The 17,861-nt window shown below is 37.5% G+C and overlaps 1 protein-coding gene across 6 annotated transcripts in view; it reads left to right on the top strand.

Annotated features, from left to right (window-relative positions):
- Positions 1-17,861, top strand: part of DMD (dystrophin) — a 2,476,968-nt gene that overhangs the window by 1,727,351 nt on the left and 731,756 nt on the right. For all 6 annotated transcript variants that reach the window (XM_059910880.1, XM_059910875.1, XM_059910877.1 and 3 more), the window contains 2 exons: positions 6,943-7,044; positions 17,681-17,789. In XM_059910880.1, the coding sequence (XP_059766863.1) occupies positions 6,943-7,044; positions 17,681-17,789 (211 nt within the window). The remainder of the gene's footprint in view (positions 1-6,942; positions 7,045-17,680; positions 17,790-17,861) is intronic.

Below are 17,861 nucleotides of genomic sequence, written 5' to 3'. Positions count from 1 at the left end.
CAAGGGCCAAATTCAGTCCACTCTGTGTTTTTGTAAATAGTTATTGAAACACAGCCACGCTCATTTGTTTACGTATTGTCTGTGGTTGCTTTTACATGATAGTGCCAGACTCCAGGTATGACAGGAACCGTATGACTCACAACGCCTAAAATATTTGTTGAGCCCTCTCTAAAGTATAACTATAAATTGTTTGACTATGTCTATGTGTCTATATAAGGATGTAAAAGGCAAAATGTCGCTTGTGTTTTATCTTTAAAAATATAATTTTTCTGTGTACCTGAAGGTTTTTAGAGTCACAAATGCCAATCCTAACCATTTCTCTAGATCTGCCGTTGGCTAACTTTTTCTGCAAATGGCCAAATAGCAAAGGTTTTAGAATATGTTTTAGGATTTATGGGCCATGTGGTCTTTATTGCAATTAGTCAATTCATGCCAGGGTTGGAATTTAGATAACCAGGCTGAAGAGCCCACACTCTTCACCACTAAGGACTTAGGAACATAGTAAAACCTGGAGAGCACCAGTTTCAATGAATGAGACTGCTTCAAGCAGTGTCCTGTGTTGCTATTAAACCAGATCAGAGATTTAGTCCTCATTTAAGAACTGTATGTATAAAGATTTTTGGAGTAAGTACATTGGGTTTCAGTAAGCAAGTACTTCCCTCCAAACAATGTAGATTTAACAAACCCTCTTGGGAGTCTGCTCACAATTACTGTCTATTCTCTGCGTTCTTTCAGTCTAATCTTAACACAGCAGCCAGAATGATGTGTTAAAAAATAAGTCAGATCATATCACTCCTCTGCTGAAAACCCTCCTATGCTTCCTAATATCACTCAGAATAACAGCCCAAGTCCTCACATAATTGCCCTGCAGGACCTACCCTCCCCCATCTCTCTGGCTTGCTTCCTGCTACCCTCCCCTTGCTCAGTAGACTCCTCTTACACTGGCTTCCTTATACGTGTATTGATCATGCCAGACACACACCTGCCACAGGGCCTTTGCACTTGCTGTTTCCCTTGCATAGATTGTTCTTCCCTGAAATACTGCTTGATTCATTCCCTCACTTCCTCCTAATGTTTACTCAAATGTCACCTTCTCAGTGAGGCTTTTCCCCTGGAGGCACTTTCTCAAATGTCCGCCTCCCATGTTCCCTTAGCTCACACATACACCTCCTATCCCCACTTGATGCTTTGTTTGTTTTGTTTTGTTTTTTTTCACTTTAGCACTTTTCATCCTTGGATGTGCTGTAATTTATATTTTATCGTCCATGGTTCCCATTAGAATGTAAACTTCACAAGAACAGAAAAATTTTGTCTGTTTTATTGACTCTTATATATCCAGTATCAAAATAGTATTTAGAACATAATAGGTGCTCTTATATTCAGTATATATTTACTGAATGAATTGATTAGTATGCTGGGGAGAGTTGGGTAAGATTTTGTTTGCCAAAGGCATTCTACTGCCAAAAGGACTTTGAAACCCCATCTTTATGAATGGATGGCTTCTACAGGTGGCTTCTGGATATCAGTCTCATTACCTGATGATCACACCTATGTCCACTCTTTGGTTGGCCTTGAATATTCCGAGTGTGTACCTTAATAGATTCTATCATCTTGACTTCAAAACACTTGCCACTTTAAAAATCAATATGGCATTATATTTTGTATATTTGGACAGATTATTTTTGAAATCCATAAATCTCTAAATCAGAAGAAAACCTCCCTTTGATGGGCTGCCCTTGATTAGCTCAGAATGGAAAGAGAGAACCTGTCATTCTTTGTCGATCAGCTTGGCACGTACTTGACAGGCTGCAGTTACAGTGAAGGAGAGCCGTGTTGCTGTGGTCTAGCAAACCTAATTGTAGATAAATAAAAGAATAGTCACCCAGCATGAGGGAAAAAAGAAAGAAACTCAGCTGCACAATGTTGTGTTTTTCCATCCATCAGCCTTCATTTGTCAGAGTCTGCCTGACAATCTAAGCCAGAGAAGTCAGGCTCTAACACAATATTGATTACGTTTCATTTTTCGTTTCTTGCCACCCTTTTTAGCAAACAGTTTGTATATGGAATGAGAGACAGTGCAGTCAATATATGTGACTAGAGCCCATTTATTTTAAAGGTTTACTTTGTTTTTTCTTCCCAGAAAGCCATATATTTGTTTGCTTGTTTCACTATAACATTGTAATTGTCAGCTCTTGCTGCAGTAACAAATGACCCCCAAATCCCAGTGACTTGCAAGAACAAACATTGATCACTCATTCATGTGTCTGCATATCAGCGGCAGCTTTACTCTACACTATGGGTCAAGTTCAGATTTTCTCATCCTAGGCTGTGGATCTGCTCCAAACGTCTTCTCATTCCAGAACCCAGGCTGAAAGAGCAGCTTCTTTATGATACATTATTCTCTCATGGTGGAAGGCAGGAACTAGAGGTACTAGTGAATCCTGAATTGCCTTTAAAGACCTAGCTCAGAGCTGTCATACAGTCATGTCTGCCCACAGTCCATTGATCCTAGTGAGGCATGTGGTAAAGACCAAAGTCAATGGGGAAGAGAGTGTATTCACCCACCCTTTTTATGTTGTGATATATATATTTTTATGTATATATACACATATATATATATACATACATATTGATATATTCTAAGGTTAGCAATAAGTAAAATGATAGAAATATAAATAAATTTAAAATAATAAAGGAAAACAAGGCAAAATGTATCTCTCTTATATTATCCTTAGCAGCACCAAATTTCTAGTTTAAAAAAAAAAGTGTGCAATCAGTTTAATATTGAATTAGAAATACAGTAGTCAATGAATAAATTCTTAGAGAATGTAAGTGTACATTAATTTGCATATGAATTGCTACTTTCATCCTCAAAGGGGTTGTTCAGTCTTTTTTTTACCACTAACCGTTGCTTAGCTGCTCGTCAGACCAACACCACCAGCAATATTAGTAATGCTGTCTAATAAATAAGACTGAAGGTGCTTAGAGAGTTACTCCATTTTGAAAACCTATCAAGGCTGGATTTTTAAAAAGTACACTGCAGTATTCTCCTAGTATTAATGAAGGGTTATTCCTATTATTACCTATTTAATAAAAATTAAATACTTAAAATTATGCATGAGATTTTAGTGAACTGTCAATACTATGTTGAAAAAAAAAAAAACTCTAGTTACATCATAAGGGTCTTAACTCCTGGTGCGCAATCTTACATTACAGGGGATATATTAAGAATAAGGCAGAGGGAAAAACTTAAATGGAAATGTTCTATTATTAGAAGTGAGATTTTTTTGATTGAAATCCCATGAAGACTTTCTTGTCTGAATGTTCTTTGAAGTTGAACACTTTCTACTTACAAAAAACTGGCCACTATAATTAGCTGTGTTTCCATTTTAGTGGTGACCTCCTTCACCTCATCTTAAATCATATAAAGATGGGAGGCCATTTGTGAGATAAAAGATTTACTCAAACCAATTCTCTGGCCTGGATATCATCAGTTTGGCAATTGTAAAGCCACAAAGAGACACCCTTGGAGCTTTTTAAAAGCTATGTAAGAATTTATTTTCCAGTGGGAAGAGACAGGATTTTCTCTCATTTACACACTGGAAGGATACTATAGAATGTATTGGAGTTAAAGAAGAGGAAAAAAATTAACATGATAGTAAGAGATGTGGCTGCCAGTTTTAGCATGTGCATACACACACACACACACACACACACACATACACGCTATACTCAACAAAGGAGGGATAAAGTGGAGGTTTAGTGATACACACTTCCTGGTAATAATATCAACTCTGCCATTTGCAAGCTACATGACCTTGGACAGTTGACTTAATCTCCCTCAGTTTTAGCATCTGCAAAATTAGATAATACCCTTTCTTTTTTTATAAATTTATTTATTTTTGGCTGTGTTGGGTCTTCGTTGCTGTGCACGGGCTTTCTCTAGTTGCAGCGAGCGGGGGCTACTCTTCGGTGCGGTGCGCGGGCTTCTCATTGCAGTGGCTTCTCGTTGTGGGGCACGGGCTCTAGGCACGCGGGCTTCAGTAGTTGTGGCACGTGGGCTCTAGAGCACAGGCTCAGTAGTTGTGGCACACGGGCTTAGTTGCTCCGCGGCATGTGGGATCTTTCCAGACCAGGGATGGAACCCGTGTCTCCTGCATTGGCAGGTGGATTCTTAACCACTGCGCCACCAGGGAAGTCCCAGATAATACCCTTTTTGTAGGAGTGTAAGTATGAGGAAAAAATGTATGAAACGTACAGTGTTTTGACACATGGTAAAGTTTTAGCAACTCTGGTTTGTTAATATTATTATAGTGACATAATCACTATAGCAGTCACTATAGCAGTTTGTTGATATTTTCAGCACAGCTAATGATTTCAGCAGCTTTTTCTTATCTTTGCGTAGTCATGTGATTTGGCTGGGCCTTTGTGTTTGTTTGCTTGCTTTTCAATTTTTCCATGTCAAGTTTTAATTGCATGGAGGGATATCAAAATTTTTAAATTTGTCTCACACATACTTCCATTTTTTTCATGGTGATGATCAGCCTCTCATAGTGTATTTTTTCACACTAACTTAAGAAAACTATACTAAGGGACATTTTAAGGGAATTTAATTGTATTTACTACAGTTGACCCTTTAAGCAATAAAATTCAACCCTCAATAAGTAACCTATCTTTTAACTAATAAATTCACACTACAAGTAAATGTAGTGAGGTAAATTGTAGAAATTTATCTTCAAAATGGTCTTTCTAAAGTAGTTTATCAAAGGTGCATATCATTAGATATCTAGTTCTCCAAAAAATTGCGAAGGGAAGGTACCCACAAAGAATTAAGAGCTGAACGTGATTTCTCTCACCCATTGCTCTATTTCTGTTAGACCAGGTGTAAATCTTATCCAGGTACTTAAACTCTCCATTATTTCATTAAAGGACGAAGAGATGGCAATAGTGTTGATGAAAGGACATGCTACTAGGAAACATTTCTATAAACGGAAGTGATGTGACTTTGCAATGCTCATTCATCAGAGGACTAAATCTAGGGCAAATTCAGTGGCCTGAAGAGGGAATATTTTACTTTCTGCAGGTGCAAAACATAGACATTTCACATGGCATGCCACCTTTTCCACAGTCCATCTAATAAGCTCCACCTTAGAACTTGGAGCTCTAAGTAATATCGGGGCTGCTCTCATGTCAGCATTGCCGCTGTTTCTGTTCATTTGCCAGTGAAACTTTCATGAATTAAAATTTGTGTGTTTATTTCCTGAGGGACTTCCTTGTCATATCAAATGCAGTCTTTTAATCCTGGTTATTTGCCAGTGCCTTCTCAATAGTGGCATCGATTCTTTGTGATCTTTGGAACTATTTATTTGCGATTGAAGACGGGGCAGGGAGAGAAGGGTGTTCGTGCTCGTCATTTGCTGCATACCTGAAACAGTGGTAAAATTATAGATTATTTGTGCTCATTTTCTGAAGGTATAGAATTTACACTGGGTGTACTTATAAATCATTTTTAAAGGAAGAAGGAATTACCCAACCCTCACAAAGTACACTCCGATTTTGAACTTGTTAAAATTTTGCAACTTTTTAAAAAAAAAAATCACGTTCAGAACTTTTTATCTATCATAAAGAGTGAATTGATACTTACAATTTTAGGTTTGTTTCTTCCAGAATTATTGTCTCTAAAGGTGATGTGTGTGTGTGTGTGTGTGTGTGTGTGTGTGTGCTGCACACGTACCCATTTAACACATGGAGTTAGTCTTCATGTCATGGACCCTTTTAACCAAAGTGCCTACCTCCCATTGCTATTTATTATAAGAACTGAAGAAATAATCCTTCTCAAGAGCATGTGATGAGGACTCACAAGTTACAGGGCATCCTACTGTGCCATGTAAGATTGCAGTAATTTGGGTTCAGAGGACACCCTGCTCAGATGAGCTGAGAGAGGACAGGTACAAACACAGTGGATAAAGGAAGCAGTGGCATGAAGACACGTACACATGGCAGTGCTGGGAGGCTACAGGGTAGGAGAGGGAGGAAGAGAGATATGTGTTAATCAGGAGTTGCTATCTGGGGAAGATTGCCCAGGCCCTGACTGACGCCTGACATTGATTAATCGATACGCCATCCTAGTGTTTAACAAGTGTTACATCCAAAAAGTCTTCTGTAATATTTAACTTCACTTCCTTCAGCTTCAATTTATGCACGTTTCTTTTGTCCTCTCTTCAGGAGAGCTAGACAGCACCCAGTAGCAAAGCACTTTATGTTCATATATCTGAAGGGGATTTTTTTTCTTGTGTTGTGTTTTGTTTCGTTTTTTGGTCATACGGTCATTCTTCAATCTTCTCCAGACTAAGGGAAAACACATTTTTAAAGATAATTTAATCATTCCTCAAAAAGCCTATTTAATTTGACTGCTTAATAATTAATAAGCCTTGATACTGTGCTTTAAGTGTTTACTTTTTGGAAAGAAAGTTAATAACTTTGACAATGATGTGGAAAGATTTATTTGGTTTCTATTTCAAAACAAAATTTTGGAACCAGAGTCCCGAGAAGAATCCTGTTAAAATAAGAGGTTTGTGGAGTAAAATGGACATTAGGATTACTGAGATTATTGAAGCTAACAATAATATTTATCCACATTAATCATATTCATAGATCATACTTCTCGCTATTGCATTCTACTTTTTGGAAAAATATAAAGTGTCTCTGTTTCTATATAATAGTATTATGACATAAGAAGATTTGGGATAAATTTTTTAAACTTTGGTGTGTTTCACAAAGACCTCCGTTTCTTTTCTCTGCACTGAAAACTACTTTGTGCCCCTATGTACTGTGCAGAAATTGACCTGCAATACATGTGGAATCTCCAAGGGTATATTTAAATTTAGTAATTTTATTGCTAACTGTGAAGTTAATCTGCACTGTATGTGCTCTTTTCCCCAGGAAACTGAAGTAGCAGTTCAAGCTAAACAGCCGGATGTGGAAGGGATTTTGTCTAAAGGGCAGCATTTGTACAAGGAAAAACCAGCCACTCAGCCCGTGAAGGTAATGAAGCAACCTCTAGCAATATCCATTACCTCATAATGGGTTATGCTTCCCCTGTCGTACATTTGCCATTGACATGGTCTATTTATTATCGATGAAATAACTTGTAAAGAAATATTGGCCATCCTGCAATAGCAGAGGCAGAGCTATCTTTTTGATCAACATATCCTATTTATGTATTGTGATCTTAAGGCTATTAACGAGTCATTGCATTAAAGGACTCATTTCTGTCCTGGTGCGCTGCCATCAATACAAAAAATAGTCCCACCTTCAAGGTAGATTAAATTCTTTGAGGCTCTGTTGCTTTGCTTGCCAGCCTTGATGCTTTTCATGTCGTTCGGCTTAATTCAAATCAAGCTACTGCATCATACTGTCTGTCTCCAGCAGCTGTAAAGAATCACAATATGGTCCATGACCTTTCTTTTCTCTGTTGCTCTTTCTTATGAAAGAGGAAAATCGGCATTCGGGCTTCAGTACTTTATTGGGTCAAGAATTTTTAGTGGAATGTCATGTAATTGCTTCTCTCTTCAGTAAAAAGCTGGCCAGGGAGAAAGCTTTCTACTTCTTTCCTTTCCCCATGTGCATTTTGAAGTCTAGGACACATTTATTCACAGGGCTATTACATGAGGAGAGAAACGGAAGACCAGTTCAGTTTTCAAAAAATAGCTAATCAATGGCTTCCACTTGCTAATGAGAGTCCAGTGATAAATAGACGTTAGGTATAGGTCACCTTATTTTCTGTACCTGACCAAAATTATAATGGCTCCCATTATGATGAAGGTTCCTAAGAGCCTGTAATGGTGGCTGTTTATTGATCAGTCCTGGTTTCTCTAGCTACTGTTGCAGGCTGAGATTTAGTGGGCCTCACCCTCATGTTTAAAACTGCTCTAAAACAGTGCAGGTCAATAACCTCATTATACAGAACTAGTTTGTCCTTGCAAATAACATTACCATGACTTACACTGTGTCGCTTCATTTCTAGAAGCTTGTTTGTTTTCCTTACAGCTTACAAGAGGCTTTTTCTTAGGTAAATTTAAAGTTTTAGCCTAAACGCAATGTCCAAACACCAGGTGGCGAAAGGCACAGATTTCCTCTGTAGGTATCGATAGACATTTATACAGGAATACATTGTCCCCACTCCTAACATCCCCCCAAAATAATTTGCATCCAGTCTAGGCCTGGTATGATAATTTTCATAAAGTAGCAATGTGTACAGTATTTAGATTGGAGAGCTAGAAAAGGTCCTGAAAGCAGCAAATTTCAGGGTTTCTTTTGATGCTCTAGAGAAAGCCAGTCCCCAAGCAGACACCTTTCTTGATTAACAGAGTGACTTTCATAGCAAGCAATGAGACGGACCAATGGACCATTTTGTAGGTCTGCTCTGCCTACTCTTGTTTGATCCTCAAAGACTTTATGCAGGATTTGGCATAATCGTTACAGATTACAGACATGCATTTCAATTGGCTTTTGCTTTAGTGCCTTTATAAAAAAACAGAGGGAAAGCCTTAATTGAAAGTCAACGAGAAGATTTTTGTTTTCATTGTATGTAAACAATCCAAGCAGTTGAAGCTAGTTTATCATACCCTCAACTCCTGGGCCACTGTGAGATCGGAGCTGGGATCCCCCATGTCTGAGCCTATCTAATTTCTATTGTAGCATTAGTGACATAAGAGGGGAATTACCTTTCTCAAATGAAAGCGAGAGCAAGGAGGTGTTCACGTCCTTCACTTTCATATCCCTTGAAACCACTGTGTAGAGACAGCCCTCTTCTTTCTTTTCTCTTTCCCTCCTTCCCCATGTCCTCTCAAATCAGTTCATGGGGGAGAAGCACAGCTTAAGTGAAAACTCATTCCTGCTCTACCATTTACCCCTCAAGTTTGGAGAGGAATCACCATATGAGGTTCACAGTGGCAAAAGGGCAAGGTTGATTTGGGAGATCAGGAGTGTGGAGAAATAGATTATTCACGTGCAGCTTTTGATAAGGGCCATGACCTTGGAAACACTTGAAGATTAGCCGGGGCTTGTGGTGGCCTAAAACTCTAGAGGCTCAAAGACTACCTCATCGTTCAAAACGTGGAACCCAGCAATACAAGGTAGCAAGCTATGGGGACTGTTTAAACCTCTGCATGGATCAAAGACTTCTTTTTAAAGATTAGGGATGATTTTTCTAAAGGGTGAGCCATTGCTCTGATAGTACATAAACAAAGCCTGTTTTAAACTTTGACTTCATATATCAAAATTTTAAAATTTTGCCCTTCCTAATGCCTTTCCTCCTTAACTTTGAGGTTTCTCACTCCTTAATAGAAGGGAAAAGGGTACAAGTAGCCTGCAGTACATTTTCATGATAGAAGTTTGGGTTTTGTTTTTGGGAGGAGGTACATTTAGAAACTGTAACAATTATAAAGAAGATGGTGATAGTCTTTAAAAAGAAAATGAAAATCCCTCATGGTGTATGTATAAGATCCAGTATCTAAATGGATAATTAGTATGTCCACCACTTGCAGAGATTCTAGTTAAGGACACATCAGAAAATGATTCTGTTTCTTAGAAAATTGACTGTCTATTGGCACCTCCACATTCCGCATCAGACAAGCTGTCTGCTTACCTCCTACGCTCATCTCCCAAGCTGAGTCCTGTTTGGGAGCTGGGCTCATCCCTGTTCAGTTTTTTTCCCTTTTTCTTAACTTTATCAACTTCTCTAGGATTTCTTTAATTTCCAAAGATGGTAAATTTTTAGTTTCTTTTTTTGTCATCCCTAACTAAACGTCTTCCTTATTTTCTTTGAGGACTTCCTGATAAAGATCAAACGTATATTATGAGACAGGTCTACTCATGGCATAAATATAGCACTAGATCTCTAATGCAAAATTACTGGAAAAATCTTAGAATAATATGATTGAAGAAATAAGCATCTTTGTTTTGCTTTCTATCTCTTATCTCTCTCTCTCTCTCTCCCCCCTACACACGCGCACGCACACATACTTTTATTTCATTTGATTTGTACATTGTTCCTTCATCTTAACTTCAGAAGTTGTTGAAGATTGGTTGGATAAGTTCAATAAATTGTTTAACATTTTGCTTAAGTTATACTTTTGGTAATAATATTTTATGATAATACTGTTAATCATTTTAATGTGTTCCATTTTCCACAGAGTAATGAGTAGGTCCCTCAATAGCACCAAATTTAGCAGTTACAAAGCAACAAAAACAACTTCCATCAGTAGCAACAATATCCACAGCTACAAAAAAAAGCCATTTGTTATTTGATTTAAAAAAATGTTAACTCTCTTTTGGACTTAAGCATTTAGATAACATTTTCTTCTATTTGTACTTATTCTTTAACTTAATTTGGAACACTACTCTTTCTGTTAAAAATTTTAAAATGTGTGTATATATTTTGAAATACTTATATCACCTTCCATTATTAGAACTGAGAACATTAACAGAATTTAAAATGTCTTAGTAACTTGGTAAAGTGATAAGATCACACCAGCTGGTTTGCTTTGCTAACTTTTTAGATTATCCAAAAAAAATCTTAACATGAATCTAATAATATATTTTATTACTGCTCTTGTTTTTTTTAAAATATAAGAAAAAAAATAAGGTGTTTAGAGCTTTCTATATTTGGCTAAAGGGCTCCACCCCAACCTTTAACACAAAAATAATTACTGTAAACAAATGGTCAAGAGGCCAATTATGATCTTCCAGGCATCATTTCCTCCAATATAAGCTGCAAAATGACAGCATCATTAGTCATTTTCAATTATAGTCAGTCAAAACCAGGGGTGTTTCATTTTCCCAGCTGTTTTGTTGTTAATTAACTAGATTAAGCTGTTTTTTTTTTTTTCTCCTGAGTTTGTTCTACTGCCAACATCAACATCTTAACATTTCTAAAAACTTCTTTGGGTTTATTTATTTATTTTTTTGCCTGATAATTTAAAATATATCACTCACAACAGATGTGCATCTCAAAATTTGTGTATGGTATAGCAGGTCAAGTGGTATCTTGTTGGTCACATGTTGCCCAATTAGATATTACGGTTATAACAATATTTGGATTTTACAAATCATCTATCAGGCATATGGTCTCATTTACCTGGTGCAACTTTTTTTTGATAACATCAGAATCAATAGCAAGATAACAGATATGAGTTTGTCCCCCCAAATGAACAGATCCATTTTGACTGACTTATTTGATAAACACAATTTCCATGTCAATGATAATAGAAGCAGTTCAGAGAAGAATTATAGAGCGTAACAGTATTAGAGAAATTTTATAATTTATTAATACATAAGTAGGAGAATTTCATTTTTTAATGCAAATTAGCTTCACAACTGAGTAAAAAGTCTTGACTATGAGAGGTTGAATAAATGGTTATCACTTATGCTTGAATATAAGGAGAGCCCCACTTTCCAACTGAGAAGATAAAATTTATAATAAATTTTTGAGCAACTGATAGAACCATTTAAGAATGTGGATGAGATTGTCAAATGCCTAATTATATTTAATTTCTTAATTGATTAGCACTTCCATATTTGAAATCTCACATTTTATAAAATAACATACTAATTAGGAATGTTGCTTTTGCCACATTTGTATTTTATGGAAAGAGTTCATTCATAGATATATATTCCAGAACTCTAGAGCTTACTGTCTTCCTTCTAAGTGATTTGCAGTATGGCAGTGTTTGGATCCCCATATGGTGCTGTTAAACCTCTGTCCAAAGACAACTAGGAAGATAACTATAATAAAAAAAAATTAGGATTATTTAGCTTACTGTAGCAAAGGAGAAAGCCCTCAAGAGAGACTGTGGGGCATCTCAGTTAGAGGGCATTGGCAAGAGCTGGCTGAATGATTCTAAAGAGGAATTAGGAAGGAGGAAGCCATTTTGGATTAGATGCTTTCAAGAAATGGAGTCAATGTGGTGATCAGGTATCTAACAACTTTTATCTAGAAGGTGAAAGGATTAAAGCAGGGCAGAGCTGTCACTGTTAAAGAAGTAGCAGTGCCTCATATTCATCACTTTTGTGGTGGCAGAGTGGCCTTGTCTCTGTCTAGTTTATTTTCTGTGACTGTTTTTTTATGTTCACTTGGGACCATCACACCTAGCTAGCTGCCAGTTACCAGAAGGACCATTTTTCACTTCCTCAATGTTATCACTGGAATATTTATCCCTAACTTCGGTGCCCATTCCCAAAATATTAGGAGAGATAATCTTTTCATTTTTCTTAGATGTGAATTATTTACACCCCATCAGAATAACTTATTGTTTTGCTTTTTAAAACTATCTTTAAAAGACTTGTTTACAATGACCTTCACCACTGGTGTGAGGTTATACCCTAGGAATAATTGCTACTGGTTTATCAATTTTTTTCACTTCCTTTTTTTTTTAAATTAACCAGTTCTGGCAGATGACTAATATAAGCATCCCAAATTCATATTTCTTGAGATTATTTCAGGCTACTGTGCAACTTTGTTGTTCAAAATAAAACAATTGAAACCCAAAAGACATTATAAGCTAATATGAACTGACTCTTTTGTGAGGAACTATTTTGGGGAAAAGTCAATTTAGACTTACTCAGTAGTTCATGCTGGAACTGGACAAGCATTTTAGAGTTTTGAATTTCACCCCTGGTCCTCAGTTGTATTAATTGCATTTATAGAGACATACATGGAGACATAGATGTTTCAATTACAATATTCACATGCACGTCTGTGTATATAAAGCCACAGGTGGATTCATTTATTTATGTAGCAGATATTAATATCATGCCAAACATTGACACAAGAGAAAAATATAAGATTTTAAAATTTTGAAATCCCAAATTCACGTAGTTTAGAATTATATTACATTTTAAATTTAAAAGGGAAACCTATATTCAGAAATAATTTTTCTTGTAATTTCTGCTCTTCATAAAGAAGAAACTTCACATTGTTTGATATAAGAGTCTTAACATGTAATGACTAACTCCAAGTAAATTATATACAACGGAAAGCAATGCTCAGGTGCAAATGCCCGCTATAATGAAATTAGTTTTGCCCTTTTAAAAAATGATCTCAGAGTTTCTCCTTTTCGGTAAAACGAATCCACTATGACTGTTGAGTTTTGAGCTCTTGTGAAGAAAGCCTGGGATCTGCAGTTTGCTTAGCTTATTCAAAGTTTGAAAACTCTAGAAATCTAATCAAGAGTAGGACTTGCTAACTATTATTCCACTAATTTTATATTTAAAGATGTTGGAATTTAGATATACATTTGATTCCCTTAAATTTGGTTAAAGGTTATTAACATGATTAGCAAATTACATTTTACAGATTTTTATGAGCACAGCTTAAAGTTTATTATGTGAAGAATGCTGCATTAGCTGCTGCAGCCAAACATTTTTTGCTACCCAAAGGAACTTTACAGCCTAATAGAAAAGATGAGAGAATAAAAAATCAGGGCACATGCCAGAGAACCAAAAAGCAAAACAAAACCAAACAAAAAAGAACTTCCATAATATATAAATAATCAATTTCAACTCTAAAGTACACCAGGTACTTGAAGAAGTTGTAAGGGTGTTTTTGTGACCAGCTGAATCAAAATCTATAGCCATTTTATGTGATGTTGTTTGCTAATAATTATGAAAGATTGGGAAACATACACTTCTGAGCTTCTTGCATTTTTGACACTTTGCAGTATCCTCAGATGTTTGTGGTACATTGGGGGTTCTACTTAATTTTTAAAAGCTCTACATCTGAAATTATATGGATATCTCATTTAACCATCTGGAAATAACAATGGGCAAGATAACATTCTAATAAATGAATAGACCATTCTGAGTTTTATGTATTAATAAAAGGGAATTGAATATATAAACATGTTATTTTCAGGATAGCCTAAACCAAATCTTTTAAGTGTTGAAATATTTTCATTTTAACTATTTTAATGAAAACTTTCATTGATTGTCTTCTGTTTTGCTTCATTAAGCGGTGCATAATAGCTAACCAACAATTTTACAGTACTTTACAGTTTGCAGAGTTCTTTTCATGTAAAATATCTCATTTAGTTTCTCCAACAAAACTATGGGTTAGGTGGTAGTGTTATATCCACATTTCAAGGATAATGAATTTGAGTGACCTACCTGATTTGCCAGTGATCACACAACCAGTAGTAATGAGTTAGGACTGGAATCCAGGATTTCTGATTCTAAAACACAGTGTAATTTAAATTTTTCTTAATTTTCAGGGTCATCATTGTAAGCATCGATTATTGTTCTATTTCATTGTACAGTTATTGATGCCAAAAACTTGGCCTCTATGCACTGGTGCCTCCTAATTGAATCGCAGAGACAGAGTTTGGGGTGAAGTAGAAAAGATTAGCTTTATTGCTTTGCCAGGCAAAGGGGGGGATACAGTGGGCTCATGCCCTTCAAAACTGTGTGTCCCAACCTGGGAGAATTTGGTGAGGAGTTTTATAGCAGTGGCTCAAGGGCGGGGTTGCTGATAAGGATCTGGGTGTGTGCAGGGCCTGCATTCCTTTAATCTGGCCTCAGGGGGTCTCCTGATGAGCTCCTGTGGTTCTTGAGGTTATCAAACTGTGACCTTCTCTCTGGAGTGAACAGTGCTTCATCAAGTAGTTAACATCTTCCATTTGTTAGGGGTTTTAGTTCTGCAAAAGAGCTCAAAGATATTGTTATGTGTATCCCTTGAGGTGGAACCAGGATCCTGCCCCAAGGCTGCACTATTGTTCCTTGACTGCTCCTCCTTTGTCTCCACATCCCCTCCCTTCCCTGATTAGCAACTGTTCCAACCTGCCCTTTGGAACTCAGGGAAGGTCACGAAGGCTGAATGAAGCCTATTTCTTACAAACAAGAAATGGGGGGGCTTCCCTGGTGGCGCAGTGGTCGAGAATCTGCCTGCCAATGCAGGGGACACGGGTTCGAGCCCTGGTCTGGGAAGATCCCACATACCGCGGAGCAACTAGGCCCGTGAGCCACAATTACTGAGCCTGCGCGTCTGGAGCCTGTGCTCCGCAACAAGAGAGGCCATGTTAGTGAGAGAGGCCCGCGCACCGCGATGAAGAGTGGCCCCTACTCGCCGCAACTGGAGAAAGCCCTCGCACAGAAACGAAGACCCAACACAGCCAAAAATAAATAAATAAATAAATAAACCCAAAAGTTAAAAAAAAAATTTATTAAAAAAAAAAAAGAAATGGGGGACACAGAAAGACTTTTGTGTCCAGGAGCCCCGCAGGGTCCTGCTCAATTTCATTATGTGCATGGAAAATGAAGTTCAGTACTGATCACTGTTGGTTCAGCTGAGACCCAGATGAAGTAATTTTCTTTCAGAAGCCAGGTTGTAAGATAAATACTTTAAATATTAGAATCTAACTCGATGCAGTGAGATGCTTACACCATGAGAAGAAAGTGAAACCTAAGCCAACTGTAGAAACAGCAAATTCCCATCTCTCCTCACCCACTCACTATGGGACCATATGTTTATTGAGTGGAAGAGTGGGCAGATCTCAGCAGTATATAAATCAGTCTCTAATCTCCCTCTCCCTCTCCCTCTCCCTCTCCCTCTCCCTCTCCCTCTCCCCCTCCCCCTCCTGGCATATATAGGTGACTTCCTATAGGTTAAATGATATATGATGAGACTTCACTATCTGCTGCACTCTTATCCCTTCAATAAGTGACCAAGATCATGACATTTTCTAGTTATCTACTTTTACATTTATTGTCTCTTCCCTATTATCTATTGCTATTTTGTTGCTTTTTTTGTTTTAAACTTCTAGTTCCTCTTAATATTCTGTCCCTGTGAACTCACTGCAACTTTGCAGGGGAATCAAAAGACCGAATATATATATATATATTAATTCACTAACCTTTGATAATATTTAATTCTCAGTGTTTAGCTTGATGTCAGAATGGAAAAATATCTTCCGCATGTCATGACTTTCAGTGGTGGTTTTCCTCACTGATCAGAGGCATTTTTTGTTTACTTTTGGATTCAAGACTTATGTTTTAATAAATGAAAAGAGTTATATTCATTGATGTGATAGTAAATGTTTAACAGCATGCACTCTGGGAGAAGAAATTAAAAGCCCTGATTTGACATGATCTCAGACACAATAGAATAAATAACCTTAAGAGCATAGATGATAGTTAAAATAGGAAGTGATGACTTTTTAGTATTTATTCCCGTGGCAGCTTTTCTTAAGTGGGATTCCTCAAGAAAATTAAATCCTATAGAAAATGATTTAAGGACCTATTTTCTTATTTTTGTCAAGGATGGTGCATATCTAGTCCATTGTAGATGCTTAGGTAACTTATTACTTATAATGGACACCTTAGGCCTTGGTCCTGGGCAATCAGCATCAGCACCAGCTGTACAATTGTTAGGAATGTAAATTCTTGGGCCCCACTGAAGACCTCTTCAATCTAGAGCTCTGGGGCTGAGAGCCATCAATCAGTGTTTTAACAAGACCTCCAGGTGATTCTGATGGTCCCAAAGTATGCGAACCACTGCTCTGGGGTATAAGGATAAACTCCCCCCCCAATCCATTGAGAAAGTTTGCCCTACGACCTCTGAGTCCTCTGCTTCCAGCTAATGGAAAAGGAAAGAATGGGTGCAGAAACCTCACTCATTTTTTAAAAGGGTCAGCCTAGAACTGACAGATATTACCTCTGCTCCCATTCTACTGGCAATAAGTAATCTTATGGTTACCCAGTGGTGTGCTGGAAGCAGCGTGTATCTGCTCATGAGGGTCTATTAGCAAATTTTCAGGCATTTTGTGAGCTACTTGACATTCTCTTGGTAAAATTGGCTATAGTGGGAGTATTTACCCCACAGAAATTAGAAAACACTAAAATCAGTTTTTTCCCCCAGAGAGCCAATTGTTAACGTATACCAACACATCACGGACCGTATACGGGCTTGGCTGACTCTACTGGGAGCTGTGCAGCTATAATGACCCTCAAAATGGTCCTGCTTTGAACCAAATTGGCTGAGCCTTTATACTCTCACCTTGATCAGTCCTTGAATGAGGGCTACCCTGGGAAGGGCATGCCCTGGGGCAAGGCAGATCTCTGCAGCTGAGACAGTCCCTAAAGGGACTGACAACTGAAGGGTGTCTACTGAAATCTTCTTCACCATTTGGGACAAGAGTCCTTCCTTAAAGTAGACTCTGAGAGGCTTATCCCCATGTGTACCACAGCCCCTCTCTCCAAGACTTGCTAATAGGATTGATCTGGGGTGAGTGAGGGCAGTAAGATATTTTTAATGTTCTCTGGAAAATTCTTGTATGTAGCCACATCAGATACTTTTTAAAAGAGTAAAGCCAATTGCTTAGATGACACTGTTTTTTTTGTTTATTTGTTTTGCTTTCAGTAATGTTTGCGCTCTACTTCCTTTAAGTGAAATTGCATCTGGAGCAGCAGCCTGTATGCAGCAAACAATTGATAAAAATTTGTAGTGTGGTGGTTGGCTAAAATAATTAAAATACCTTTGAAAGGAATTCCACCCAGAAAAGTTACTTTAGAAATAAAATACTATAGACATACAGTAATGTATTCACAAAATAAATTAATAACTTCATGAATTAAGTTACTTCAAGATGTTAATCAAATAAATAACATGTGTGCTTTTCTATTAAAGAGGAAGTTAGAAGACCTGAGCTCAGAGTGGAAGGCGGTAACCCATTTACTTCAAGAGCTGAGGACAAAGTGGCCTGGCCCTACCCCTGGACTCACCACTGCTGGAGCTTGTAAGTATGCTGGATCACATTCTCTGTGGCTGTAAACACTTGCTCAAAAGCACAACAGTGAGATGATCCCTG

Source organism: Balaenoptera ricei, chromosome X (assembly GCF_028023285.1).
Source record: "Balaenoptera ricei isolate mBalRic1 chromosome X, mBalRic1.hap2, whole genome shotgun sequence".
Lineage (NCBI taxonomy): Eukaryota > Metazoa > Chordata > Mammalia > Artiodactyla > Balaenopteridae > Balaenoptera > Balaenoptera ricei.
The sequence above is the reverse complement of the archived record's forward strand: the minus strand, read 5'-3'. Positions and strand labels throughout refer to the sequence as shown.